The sequence below is a fragment of the Grampus griseus genome (assembly GCF_964374135.1).
Source record: "Grampus griseus genome assembly, chromosome: 2".
Classification (NCBI taxonomy): Eukaryota; Metazoa; Chordata; class Mammalia; order Artiodactyla; family Delphinidae; genus Grampus; species Grampus griseus.
In genome coordinates, this window is record NC_139018.1 from 45934905 (window position 1) to 45949826 (window position 14922).

The following is a 14922-nucleotide window of genomic DNA, read 5'->3' on the forward strand; positions in this document are numbered from 1 at the left end:
TAAAGGAACTAGAGAAAGAAGAAAAAATAAAACCGAAAGTTAGCAGAAGGAAAGAATTCATAAAGATCAGAGCAGAAATAAATGAAACAGAAACAAAGAAAACAATAGCAAAGATCAATAAAACTAAAAGCTGGTTCTTTGAGAAGATAAACAAAATTGATAAACCATTAGCCCGACTCATCAAGAAAAAGAGGAAGGGCTTCCCTTGTGGTGCAGTGGTTGAGAGTCCGCCTGCCAATGCAGGGGACACAGGTTTGTGCCCTGGTCTGGGAAGATCCCACATGCCGCGGAGCGGCTGGGCCCGTGAGCCATGGCCGCTCAGCCTGCACGTCCGGAGGCTGTGCTCCACAACGGGAGAGGCCACAACAGTGAGAGGCCCACATACCACACACAAAAAAAAAAAAAAGAAAAGAAAAAGAGGGAGAGGACTCAAATCAATAAAATTAGAAATGAAAAAGGAGAAGTTACAATAGACACCGCAGAAATACAAAGCATCCTAAGAGACTACTACAAGCAACTCTATGCCAATAAAATGGACAACCTGGAAGAAATGAACAAATACTTAGAAAGGTATAGGTTTCCAAGACTGAACCAGGAAGAAATAGAAAATATGAACAGACCAATCACAAGTAATGAAATTGAAACTGTGATTAAAAATCTTCCAACAAACAAAAGTCCAGGACCAGATGGCTTCACAGGTGAATTCTATCAAATATTTAGAGAAGAGCTAATACCCATCCTTCTCAAACTCTTCCTAAAAATTGCAGAGGAAGGAACACTCCCAAACTCATTCTATTAGGCCACCATCACCCTGATACCAAAACCAGACAAAGATACTACAAAAAAAGAAAATTACAGACCAATATCCCTGATGAATATAGATGCAAAAATCCTCAACAAAATACTAGCAAACAGAATTCAACAACACATTAAAAGGATCACACAACATGATCAAGTGGGATTTATCCCAGGGATGCAAGGATTCTTCAATATATGTAAATCAGTCAATGTGATAAATCATATTAACAAATTGAAGAATAAAAACCATATGATCATCTCAATAGATGCAGAAAAAGCTTTTGACAAAATTCAACACCCATTTATGATAAAACCTCTCCAGAAAATGGGCAGAAAGGGAAACTACCTCAACATAATAAAGGCCATATATGAGAAACCCACAGCAAACATCATTCTCAATGGTGAAAAACTGAAAGCATTTTCTCTAAGATCAGGAGCAAGACAAGGATGTCCACTCTCACCTCTATCATTCCACATAGTTTTGGAAGTCCTAGCCATGGCAATCAGAGAAGAAAAAGGAATACAAATTGGAAAAGAAGAAGTAAAAGTGCCACTTTTGCAGATGACATGATACTATACATAAAGAATCCTAAAGATGCCACCAGAAAACTACTAGAGGTAATCAATGAATTTGGTGAAGTTGCAGGATACAAAATTAATGCACAGAAATCTCTGGCATTCCTATACACTAACGATGAAAAATCTGAGAGAGAAATTAAGGAAACACACACATTTACCATTGCAACAAAAAGAATAAAATACCTAGGAATAAACTTACCTAGGGAGACAAAAGACCTGTATGCAGAAAAGTATAAGACATTGATGAAAGAAATTAAAGATGATAGCTACAGATGGAGAGGTATACCATGTTCTTGGGTTGGAACAATCAATATTGTGAAAATGACTATACTACCCAAAGCAATCTACAGATTCAATGCAATCCCTATCAAATTACCAATGGCATTTTTTACAGAACTAGAACAAAAAATCTTAAATTTGTATGGAGACACAAAAGACCCCGAATAGCCAAAGCAATCTTGAGAACGAAAAACAGAGCTGGAGGAATCAGGCTCCCTGACTTCAGACTATACGACAAAGGTACAGTAATCAAGAGAATACGGTACTGGCACAAAAACAGGAACATAGATCAATGGAACAAGATAGAAAGCCCAGAGATAAATCCAGGCACCTATGGTCAACTAATCTATGACAAAGGAGGCTAGCATATACAATGGAGAAAAGACAGCCTCTTCAATTAGTCGTGCTGGGAAAACTGGACAGCTACATGTAAAAGAATGAAATTAGAACACTTCCTAACACCATACACAAAAATAAACTCAAAATGGATTCGAGACCTAAATGTAAGACCGGACACTATAAAACTCTTAGAGGAAAACATAGGAAGAGCACTCTTTGACATAAATCACAGCAAGATCTTTTTTGTTCCACCTCCTAGAGTAATGGAAATAAAAACAAAAATAAACAAATGGGACCTAATGAAACTTAAAAGCTTTTGCACAGCAAAGGATAACATAAACAAGATGAAAAGACAACCCTCAGAATGGGAGAAAATATTTGCAAATGAATCAACGGACAAAGGATTAATCTCCAAAATATATAAACAGCTTATGCAGCTCAATATTAAAACAACAAATAACCCAATCCAAAAATGGGCAGAAGACCTAAATAGACATTTCTCCAAAGAAGACATACAGATGGCCAAGAAGCACATGAAAAGCTGCTCAACATCACTAATTATTAGATAAATGCAAATCAAAACTACAATGATGTATCACCTCAGACAGGTTAGAATGGGCATCATCAGAAAATCTACAAACAACAAATGCTGGAGAGGGTGGTAGAAAAGGGAACCCTCTTGCGCTGTTGGTGGGAATGTAAATTGATACAGCCACTATGGAGAACAGTATGCAGGTTCCTTAAAAAACTAAAAATAGAATTACCATATGATCCAGCAATCCCACTACTGGGCATATATCCAGAGAAAACCATAATTCAATAAGACACATGCACCCCAATGTTCATTGCAGCACTATTTACAACAGCCAGGTCATGGAAGCAACCTAAATGCCCATCAGCAGACGAATGCGTAAAGAAGATGTGTTACCTATATACAATGGAATCTTACTCAGCCATAAAAAGGAACTAAATTGGGTCATTTGTAAAGATGTGGATGGATCTAGAGCCTGTCATACAGAGTGAAGTAAGTCAGAATGAGAAAAACAAATATTATATATTAAGGCATATATGTGGAACCTAGAAAAATGGTACAGATGAACCGGTTTGCAGGGCAGAAATTGAGACACAGATGTAGAGAACAAATGTATGGACACCAAGGGGGAAAGCTGCGGGGGCATGGGGGTGGTGGTGTGATGAATTGGGCGATTGGGATTGACATGTATACACTGATGTGTATAAAATGGATGACTAATAAGGACCTGCTGTATAAGAAGATAAATAAAATAAAATTCAAAAAAAAGAAAATATCAGTTGAACATAAATATAAACATTTATTTCTGGTAGAGAAATATGCTTATATCTTTGACTACATTCTCTCATTTGTTGGGTTCTCTACCTCAGAAACACTGATTTTTCTTATGCTAGATCATCCTTGTCTTCTCTAACAACTTTCATCTTTGTCTTTTATTCTGCATTCATTCCCATGCCTTTCTTCATGTCAATAATTACATTTTCAACAGTGTCTATTTTGTACATGGTTCTAATTAATCCCATAATAATGATGGTCCTCTATTTTCTTAGATTTGTAACTCCTTTTTCAATTCTATCATTTTATTATCTTGGTTTTTGTGTAATTTTTTTTTTTTTTTTTTTGCGGTACGTGGGCCTCTCACTGCTGTGGCCTCTCCCGTTGCAGAGCACAGCCTCTGGACGCGCAGGCTCAGCGGCCATGGCTCACGGGCCCAGCCGCTCCACGGCATGTGGGATCTTCCCGGACCGGGGCACGAATCCGTGTCCCCTGCATCGGCAGGCGGACTCTCAACCACTGCGCCACTAGGGAAGCCCTTGGTTTTTGTCTTATTGAACTCAATGTTTTTATTAAGTTTTTCTGTAGCAGAAAACATTTATGAGCCTCCATCTTCCACCCTGCGCCAGCTGTCAGTGCGACCATAGCCACGTTCCATCATCGTTCTGCCCTTGCAGCACCCCAGCCTGCAATGTTGGGCCCCAGTGGGGACCCGGGCATGCCGGTGGAGGCAAGCGTGGAAGGTGGGGACAATGACTTCAGGGAAGCAGAATACGCTGCCATTAACTCCATGTTGGACCAGATCAACTCCTGTCTGGACCACCTGGAGGAGAAGAATGACAACCTCCACGCCCGCCTCCAGGAGCTGCTTGAATCCAACTGGGGAGGCCCCCAGTGATGCCAGCCCCTAAGCTCGGGAGCCCCCAGCCATGCCCCAGCCCTACCTCCCTGGGCCAGGCTCTGGCCTGAGCACTCATCCTCTGGCTTAGACACCTTCTCCAGGGCTGGCCTATGGGTCTCCTGGGGGTCTGCCTGCCTAGGCCACCCTCTGGTACTTCCCTTGGCGTGCCTGGGTCAGCCCCCACCTCTAGCACCTCCTCTTGGGGCCAGGTGTGGGCCAGTGACCCACCCACCTTGCCCACCTGCCCAACTCCTGCATGCTCCCTAGTCTGCCCAGGCCTTGAGTGTCCACATTAAACGGGTGTCCAACACCAAGCAAACAAACAAAACATTTGTGAAGAATTTTCTTCTATTCTGTGAGTTTGTTTTCAGTTGCATTTTTTGATGTTGTGCTTTTTATATGATACATTATTATCTTTCTTTGTTTAGTTTTGTTCCATCTGGCCATTGTACAGTATGTTTGCACGGTTGCCATGCTGCTTCTCTGCCTCCTGTCCCTGCCTCATATTATTGAGGGTGACTTCTTTGTGTTTCCTATTACAGTGGAAGCCTGTTTGTTTCCCTCACTCTGCTACAGTCTGGGGCTGGAGGAGGTTGTGTTGTATCTTGTTTTCCCTGAGGGATCGTGACGATTAGGACAGAATTCAGCTGTGGTGGCTGGACTCTCCATTAACGTCCCCTTTTCAGCATCTGCCCTTTCTTCCGAGATGGTATTAAAGATCCTCTACCAGGGACAGGTGATTACCTGGCGTATGTCTGTTCTTCCCTTGTGAGGTACCTTTGGGCTATGGATAGTTTTCTCAACTCAGTGAGGTGCCCTCGAGCCTTCCCTTCCATCTCAGAGTCAGCTCAGTGTTCACATTCTCCCATTTTCTCTCTTGTTCCATTCCTCCTCATTCAGAAGAGAAGAAACGTAAGGGCTTCCATTCACTTTGCTTCTCCCTACATTTGGGGGATTTAGTGAGACATCTCAGGATTGCATTGACTCCACAGGCTAGCTTCTGGAAGTTAGGAGTGGAACAAGGACACTTTTCCTGCGTCCACCTTGTTATTATCTATGTCCAATCTTTAAATTATTTTTATTTTTATAAATTTATTTATTCATTTATTTAATTTTTGGCTGCATTAGGTCTTTGCTGCTGCACGCCGGTTTTTTGTAGTTGCTGAGAATGGGGGCTACCCTTTGTTGCAGTGCGTGGGCTTCTCATTGCGGTGGCTTCTCCTGTTGCGGAGCACAGGCTCTAGGCACGCAGGCTTCAGTAGCTGTGGCTTGCGGGCTCTGGAGCACAGGCTCAGTAGTTGTGGCACATGGGCTTAGTTGCTCCGCGGCATGTGGGATCTTCCCAGACCAGGGCTCAAACCCATGTCCCCTGCATTGGCAGGCAGATTCTTAACCACTACGCCACCAGGGAAGCCCTATGTCCAATCTTGATCCAGAATCTCCTCCAAAGTTTGGATTTCAAATAAAGAACCTTCATCAAGCACACTTGGAGAAATTTGCTTTTTTCCAATTACTATTGCCAAATGCTTAATGTTAGTTTACCTGTTACCCTTGGCAAGTGACTACATATGTCTGTAGCCCTGCAGTATTTTCAGTCTTTGGTGCTGTGTATCTCACTCATCTGCTTCTCTGTTTTGCTACTGCCCTAGAAATGGGAGAACTTAAAAAAAAAATTCCTTGGCTTTTTGATAGAAAGCAACTCGCAGGTTGAGTCCAAGGTGAAAATGAGTCCCCTTACTGGGTTAAAAACATGAATGCTGTTGTAATTCCTGGTTGTGAATGCTCATAGTTTCACTGCTGAACCATTTTATGCTAATTAATTCTGTGGGATATATCCCTCCTCTTTTAATTTATTCCCTCTTCTTCTCCCATTTCTACTTATAACCATCCCTGCCAACTACCTACATTTCACTGTTAAACTGTTTGCCTAGTGTTCATGATTTTAAAGCTTCCTTGTATTGCCTTTGGGCATTTGGCTGAAATACACTGCCTCCAATTTACAAGTAAATGTAGAACAAATCCAGAGACCTTGTACTGGTAACTGGCAATAAAAATGCTAATGACTTAGTGGCAGTGTTTATAAGAAAATGTTAATTTTTAGGGTAAAATTTCATTAGAAATTGCTTTGGGAAATATATTAGTTAATGTTTACAAGTGTTTTTAAAGGAAGGCAAATGATTGCCTCTAAAAAAAAAAATCTCATGGAAAGCATCTCCATTGAATCCCTCTGTTTTAAAAATACTTCACTTGGTATCTTTATTTTCATTTGTTAAATACAAGGCCATCCTTTAATGTTGTCTCCAGCTTGAAATAGTTTGAGACCCAGTGGATAATTCTGACCAGGAAGTATCCTTGGACAGTGGGCAGAGCAGTTACAGGGAAAAAATATTATAGGACCTTGACGAGGGGGACGGGTTGGAACACTGACAATAAATAGTAGGAGAGTGACAAAGAGGCTTTCCAAGGGATGTTCATATTTCTTGATCTATGTAATTTGATATTTACTGTATACAGAAATCCAATAACTATTTTGAAAAACCCCACTTACACCAATAATTCTTCTACTTTAGATTAAAGGTACCTAGGAGGCTAGGTATTTCCCATATTTCTTTCCTTAATGTTTAGAACAGGAATATGCCTGGAGCAGACATCCAATAAATACAAATTACTAATAATAATGACTGAGCTACTTTATTAGCATAGAATAATTCCAGGGGCTTCCCTCCTGGTTTGTCTGATCCTAAGCCTTTAAATATGTGTTTATATGTCAGAAAATCAGCATTAGAAACTCTCTGGGGCAAATCATAAAATATTAATTTGATACATGTTTTAAAACTCACCTTTGGTGTTATGAAATAATCCCTCTAGTGAGAAAAAAAAAGTCCATTTAAAAAATCTTAAACAGTCAAAGCAGATGTCACTGGTTAAGAGTCCAGTTGATCAATAACGTTTCACAATCTCTATCAGCATCAGGAGAAAGGCACTTAGCATGTCACTCTTAAAACGATCAGCACCAAATTTCCACAGTTGCGTTTCCACAAAACGCAAATGGGTTTTTAATGAGACCCCTAATTTTTCTTCGCTCGCAAACCCATTTCTGCAGGGTCAAAGTTCTGGCCACCACAGATACCGTCCTCCTAGATATAGGGACTCACTTAAGGACCACTTGGTGTAACATTCCTCCTGACAGCGGCTGGAGGCAGGTGCGTTGGACATGTTTTTAACTAACGAACGCAATCGTTTCAATTCATATTATTCTGTTGCCCTAAAAGTATGAGTTGGTTTCCATACCTACATTTTAACCCAGTCTCTTCCCCGGCGAGGCCACCTGTTTGCTCATCTTTCACAGGGCGAGGCGACCAGAACACTTCTGATGCAGCGTACTCTTTGCCCTAAGAGGAGAGGGCTGACGGGGCACCCAGACCTTGCCTCCCCTCGCCGAGGTTCCAGCTCCGAACACCTGCCCCCTTTAGGATTCAGTTCATCCGGCAATAGCCAGAGGGGTCCAACCCAATCCTCCCGCCTGGCGCGGGAGGGACTCGGACAAGGTCCGCGGGAGGGACTCGGACAAGATCCGCGCCACGGACTCGGACAAGGTCCGCGCCACGGACTCGGACAAAGTACGCGCCACAGGGGCCGGCTTCCAAAGGACCCGGCGGGGGGCGGGGCGAAGGGGCGGAGTGAGCTCCATGGCGCCAGGAGCCTCGGCCAATGGAAACGCCCCGCGGCGCCGGCCGAGCCGCCAGCCCATAAAAAGGAGGCGCTCCGGCACTCCTCAGTCTCTTCTGTTCCGGGCTCGGAGCCTACCCCTGGCCCGAGGCCTACGTTATTCAGGTGATTGCGGTCACAGTCCATTGCCCGCCGGCGAAGTTCAGTTGCAGCCCCTAACGCGTACGAGGGTCCCTCCGGGGCGGCAGCGGCAGGTCTATGGAGAAGGGCCCGGGGCGGGTGCAGGCGAAGCCGCGGGACGCCCGGTGCAGCAATGGGTTCACCGAGGGGGAGCCGCCGCGGCCCAGGCCCAGTACGCCCACCGAGAAGCAGCCGCGGCCGGAGAGCAAGAGCGTCCAGCCGGCGGACGGCTGGAAGGGCGAGCGGCCCCGCAGCGAGGAGGATAACGAGCTGAACCTCCCCAACCTGGCGGCCGCCTACTCGTCCATCCTGCGCTCGCTGGGCGAGGACCCCCAGCGGCAGGGGCTGCTCAAGACGCCCTGGAGGGCGGCCACGGCCATGCAGTTCTTCACCAAGGGCTACCAGGAGACCATCTCAGGTCAGTGCGCCCGCCGGCCGGCGTGCCGGTCACTGGGGAGGTGGCTGCAGGAAGCGCGCGCCGGTTCCAGTTAGTTCCCGGAGTTGCTCACTCTTGGCGGAGGAAGCCGAGTGCTGTCACTTTTCCGAACCCCGCCCTCGGCCCTGGCCCAGCCGTCCGGCCAAGGAGAGGGCCCTGCGTGGGACGCATTTCGGCCGCGGTGGGAGTCAGCGGCCTCTCCACCCGGGGACTAGTTGAAGCGGCCCTCGCGGGGTCCTCCCCGCTCGCTGCACGCGGCCCTCTCCTCCAGCCTCGGGTTGGCGGGACCGCAGTCACAGAGCCTCCCCACGTCCCTTACCCCCGCCCCCGGGTGGGAGCCTGGAGCCCTTGTCGCCTGAACGCCCAGGGCCGGATGCCCGAGGAACGTGCACCTGGGCTCGTGGAAGTGACGGCTTCCTAGGTCATCTCTGCTCTGGAGGTCTCATTTTTGGTAGGTCTGGGGTGAAGCCTTGGCTTTGTGTGTCTGAAGCCGGGGGTGATTCTTTGCTGCAAACTCGGGGACCCTCACTCTTGCTGGCTTGCCAGGGTACCCGGGTGTTCCGAAGGTCGTAATTCTCTTTTGTTCACATCCAGTTCACTCCAGCTCAGGACTTGGCCAGAATTTGGCATAGTTCTGGGCATGGGCTTTCCTGGAGTTTGAAGTGTGAGGTTTTTGGGGGGTTAGTTTGCTGCTTAAAGCGTTCTCCGCCTTTTCTCCCCCACTCCCCAAACCCCAAAGCAGGAAAGCGACTTCCTGGAAGTCTGGGAGGTTCGCTGGGCTGTGGGACCCGGAGTCTCTCTATCACGCACTTCCCACCCACGCATCCCAAAGGAGCCGGGTTGGCCCAGTGCTTTCGGCGCCTGAGGAGGGTCAGGCTTTTGCCCAGGAGGCCGGGAAGTAGGGGGCGCGGGGTGGCGGTGGAAAATGATTGAGAACTTCGCTGCCTAATTGCTGGGTGAGCGATGTTGGTCACTAATTAAAAAAAAAAAAAGTTAAAAAAGATCTGACTTGCACAGCTCGGACCAAGGGCGTTGTTTTCCAGTCCACATCTTCTGTACCTCTTGGTGACATTTATTCCTTTGGTCTAAGAAGCCTTCTGCCTTCACCATTTCTCAAAGAATAACAGTGCTGCTTTGCAAGGTAACCTCCCTGCTCAGATTATTTCCCCAATCAAGTTTCTGGAGACTTCCTGAATAGATTCTGGGGAAAACAGTTATTTTTGCCCAGTCTCCCCCACCCCAAAGGAAGGGTGAGAAATCAGTGTGAGAGGGGTGAGGCACATAAAGGAAATGACACTACATTTTAAAGCCAAGAAATGGATATCTAGTTCTTTGTCCAAGTTTACTTTTTAAACCTTTGTTGGTAAAAGTTTGGAGCCTCAAATACAGAATTGCAAAATGCGAAGACTGAAGAATACACATTCTTCATTTGGTGAATATTCTACCATTTGGTGATATTCCACGAATGTAATGAAGAAACATCTTCTTAGGGCCTTGCTCAGTCTGCCTCTTGTGGACACTGAAAGTGTCCGCCGCACTTGGTCAGGCTTTGGGAATCGCCCTAATAGAATTCACAGGAGAGAGGGATTTCTGACCTCGAGAGTAGGGGAGGTCCTCCTGACTTTTGAGACCGAAAGTGTCTCAAAAGGTTTACTTAAGAAATGATTAGCAGAAGTTTGTCTCATGAGCCATAGGACTAATGACTGCAAAGAACACTTCATTCTACCTTAGAAGACAGTTCTAGTCAAGTGTTAATTTATTATTTAAAAAGTCCATGGACCTAGGAACAGAAATCAGATGAGGGGGACTCTAATCATCTCCCTACCCAAGAGGACCTGGGGGAGAGGGTGGAATGGGGAGTGACTGCTCAATGGGTTCCAGGTTTCCTCTTGGGATGATGCAGATGTTCTAGGACTAGAGAGTGGTGATGGCTGCACACATTGTGAATGTGCTAAACGCCACTGAATTGCACATTTTAAAATGGTTAAGATGATTGTTATATATATTTTACGACAGTGAAAATGTCACAGACCATTTAAGAATTAATAGCCATTAATTGAATACTTTTTATGCTCTAAGTGCTTTTTGTGGATGGTCTTTGGTTAAGCCTCATTTTTGAGGTAAACACTGTTCTTTTACCCCATGATAAGGAACCTGAGGCAGAGAGGTTGACAGCTTCAGGTGGTAGAGCTGGTGTTGGAATCTAGGCAGCCTGAATGCAGAACTCTTACCTGCTTCCTTATGTTGCTACTTGGTGAGATACGTCAGTGTATCTTCTCTACTAAGCATTTCACACTGAGTTTGGACCTAATACTTGGGTCACCAGCATTAAAATAAGGTGGAGTAGAATGGAGAAAATCAGTCTATCATATGTAGTAAGGGTAAATGTTTTGAGAAGCTTACAAGTAGGTTTTATAGGTATGATTTTTTCTGGTATGTACTGGCTCCGGTTGTAGAATGTAGTATTTCTTGTATTTGTTGTGGTCAAAAGTTTGAAAGCCTCTGTCTAGAGGATCACACTTAAGGACTTAATATTGATTTCTTAGAGGTACATAAATAGAAGACAGACAGGAGAGGGTGACAAGGATGATGCTGAACTTAAAGGAATGAACCTGAAATGGTGGTGGTCCAGACCTTGGACCAACCTGGGTGGGAGAAGGAAGGATACTTTAAATCTATAGAAAATACAGAAGTAAGTAATAGAGAAAACACTCCTACCCAATCCCTAATTTTTATTTCTTTAGAGAGTATAAGTCAATGACCACTATAGATTATTTTGGATAGAAGCAAACTTCTTTGAAACTGTCACTTTTCTATGCTTGTAGATAAGATAGTTAACATCTTTTATATCTCTGTATATTAATTACTTGTTACTAGTGTTGACTTAAGTTTTTTAAAATATAAAATAAATAAAATAAGTTGGTACTTTACATTCCCCAAATTATTTTTTTTAGCTCCTCTTGAGTGAATTGATGCTAATTTCTGATGTTTGGGGAATTTGTCAGTTCTCCCTGCACTGCAGTGTATTTTCATGACCCTTGCGTGGTACAACTTTCTTTACTTTCCAGTATGTACCTCATTATGGGTGCATCTGTGGTCACCTGTAATGGGGCTCTGTCAAGGTTGTGCAAGTCTCCTGGTTATTGTTCACCACTGGGCTGTAGCTTGTAGTGGAGGGAGGGCTGGAAGAAGACACGATCACCTCTCCCAGGAATGGCTGTCCTTTGAATAGCATCACAGGGTAATCCTTGGACCAGCTCATCTTTATCTGTTGCTATCCCATTTCAATTTAACCATATCCTAGTTCTCTTACATATTCAGAGAACCTTTGATGAGATCTTCTTTTCTATATATTTCCTGTATTTCCACTATTTTTTAAATTCAGAATCCTAATTAAATTGGAGGGTCTGCTGTTGCCTGAGGTCTTTGATCTTCATGTTCTTGTGTCTGACCCTTCTCTTTCCCTGTCCTCTCCTGGGTATAAATAGGAACAACCTCTTAGATAGTATTATCCATCAAAGGTTAAGTGAATGTAACTTGTCTCATCAGTTGTCCTTTTTATAAGTTTATGGGAGTACACAAGAGTCTTGAGTCTTCTGTCACATTTCTAGTTGAAGTAGGTTTTAGCTTGTCTTATCCAGGATGCCAAGGCAGTTTTCATAAATCAAGTTGACAGTGTCCCAAATTTGGGAAGCCTGTGAGCCTGTATATAATGCAGGAAGAGGAGATGGTATCACAGGTGATGGACTTCTTATAAATTTATTTATTTTATTTTTTAAATTTATTTTTCGCTGTGTTGGGTCTTCGTTGCCGTGTGCGGGCTTTAGTTGCGGCGAGCTACTCTTCATTGCAGTGCGCAGGCTTCATTGCGGTGGCTTCTCTTGTTGCGGAGCACGGGCTCTACGCACGCGGGCTTCGGTAGTTGTGTCACACGGGCTCAGTAGTTGTGGCACACGGGCTTAGTTGCTCTGCGGCATGTGGGATCTTCCTAAACCAGGGATCGAACCCATGTCCCCTGCATTGGCAGGCGGATTCTTAACCACTGCGCCACATGGGAAGTGCCAGTGATGGACTTCATGACTGTTTCCCCACCCTGCCTCAACCATGTTCACTACAAGATGACAACTATTCTCTAAAGCTAAAGCGAGGCAATTAGATAGTTTATTTACACAAAAATGAGTCTTAGCCACTTCATACTGAAACGTGCCAGCACTCACAAAAGGTTTTTCTTTTTGAATCATGGACGTCTGTGATTTACCAAATCAGACTGCCATGATGAACTAAGAATTGTAACAACTTCTAAGATGTGATAATACTTATTTATCATAGCCTCCCATATTGTGGGCAAAAGGTAAGTTTATGTCCCATGTTTTAAAGTAGGTTGTAGAAAAGTTAATCTCATTATTGAGAGGTGCTATTTTAGAGGTGTATAGTTCATTTAAATCTTGATTCACTAATAAGCTTCATTTTCATTTTGTTAATGAATACTTCTTACATAGGACTTAGTTCTGTGTATTGCCAGAAAAGGTACTATGAATAAAGAAGAAAAAATAACAAGACCATTGAAGTTTATGACTGGAACTTGGGAGTAGTCAAAGTTGATTAAAGCTGTTAAGAGTCATTGAGCATGGAGGAGAAAATCTAGTCTTACTAGTTTCTTTTAAAAATGTATTATCAGGGGCTTCCCTGGTGGCGCAGTGGTTGAGAGTCCGCCTGCCGATGCAGGGGACACGGGTTCGTGCCCCGGTCTGGGAGGATCCCGCATGCCGCGGAGCGGCTGGGCCCGTGAGCTATGGCCGCTGAGCCTGCGCGTCCGGAGCCTGTGCTCCGCAACGGGAGAGGCCACAACAGTGAGAGGCCCGCGTACCGCAACAACAAAAAAAAGAAAGTACCACAGTCTGGACTGTTTAAACAACAGAAATCTATTGTCTCACAGTTCTGGAGACTAGAAGTCTGAAATCAAGGTATTGGTGGAACCATACTCCCTCTGAAAATCACAGGGAATGGGGAGGGGAGTGCGGTCCTTCCTTGCCTCTTCCCAGCTTCAGGTGGTAGCTGTCAATCCTTGGTGTTCCTTAGCTTGCAGCTGCATTACTCCCATCTCTGCTTCTGTCCGTGTCCAAATTTCCCTCTTTTAAGGACATCAGTCACATAGGAGTGAATCCACTTTACACCTGTATGCCTTATCTTAATTTAGCTAATTACGTTACTCTATTTCCAAGGTCACTTTCCAAGGTACTGAGCTTTAGGACTTCAACTTAACCTTCAACACAGTTTAACCTATACCAATGTTAAATGCTATTATTCATAAGACTGACTGGGAACTTTATAATTTCATTTAATTTATTCACTGAGTGCCAACCACTGCGCTGAATGCTGGGAAACAGGCTCAGCAAAACCAGATATGGTTCCTTCCCTCATGGAACAGACAGTCTATTAGACTAAAACAGATATTCATCAGAATCACATGAATGAGTGTGATTATAGATGGAGAAATCTAGTGATAAAAAGAACACAGCTCAGTGAGAGCATTTACCAAAGGAACTTGATCTATGCTAGGAGATGGGAAGTGTGGATGCTTGAGCTGACATCTGAATAACAACGAACACTCCTGATTACTGTGTGCTGAGCACAGTTGTGAGTTCTTTACATGTATTGCCTCACTGATCCTCACAATAACCCTACGGGGTAGGTAATATTAGCCGTGTTTTTAGGGATAAGGAAACTGGGGCACAGAGAGAACTTGCACAAGATCATATCTGAAAAGTAGCAGCACTGGGAGAATGATAGAGAATGAGAATCATCATAATCTCTCATAGTCTATTTAATTTTAATCATAATATTTTACTGATTTATTTGAATCAACTCCCCTCCCCTTCCCTTTTTGTATCTTCTCTGCTGTTTTCTTTTCTTTTCTTTTCTTTATTTTTGGCTGCTTTGGGTCATCGTTGCTGCATGCAGGCTTTCTCTCGTTGCAGGGAGCGGGGGCTACTCTTCATTGCAGTGCATGGGCTTCTCATTGCGGCGGCTTCCCTTGTTGTGGAGCACAGGCTCTGGGCACATGGGCTTCGGTAGTTGTGGCACGTGGGCTCAGTAGTTGTGGCTCGTGGGCTCTAGAGAGCAGGCTCAGTAGTTGTGGCGCATATGGGCTTAGTTGCTCCGCGGCATGTGGGATCTTCCCGGACCAGGGCTTGAACCCGTGTCCCCTGCATTGGCAGGCGGATTCTTAACCGCTGCGCCAGCAGGGAAGCCCTCTGCTGTTTTCTTTGTCCAGCTCTAGAAACTCTTCTATGCCTGGGCATTCCCCCACTGACTCATTTGCAGTATACCTCTATTTGAGTCCAGTATTTGGTTGAGTCAGGCTGCAGTAATAAAATTTGCCAGGAGAGGGCAACTATCTAATCTTTGATGAATCCTAGGTTATGAATCCTAGAT

General features: G+C 44.5%; 1 protein-coding gene across 1 annotated transcript in view; it reads left to right on the forward strand.

Moving 5' to 3' along the window:
* Window positions 1-8005: 8005 nt before the first annotated feature.
* GCH1 (GTP cyclohydrolase 1) overlaps window positions 8006-14922 on the forward strand; it is a 53098-nt gene continuing 46181 nt past the window's right edge. The window contains exon 1 of the mRNA XM_082647076.1: window positions 8006-8469. Coding sequence (XP_082503202.1) covers window positions 8130-8469 — 340 coding nt within the window. The 5' untranslated portion in view covers window positions 8006-8129. The remainder of the gene's footprint in view (window positions 8470-14922) is intronic.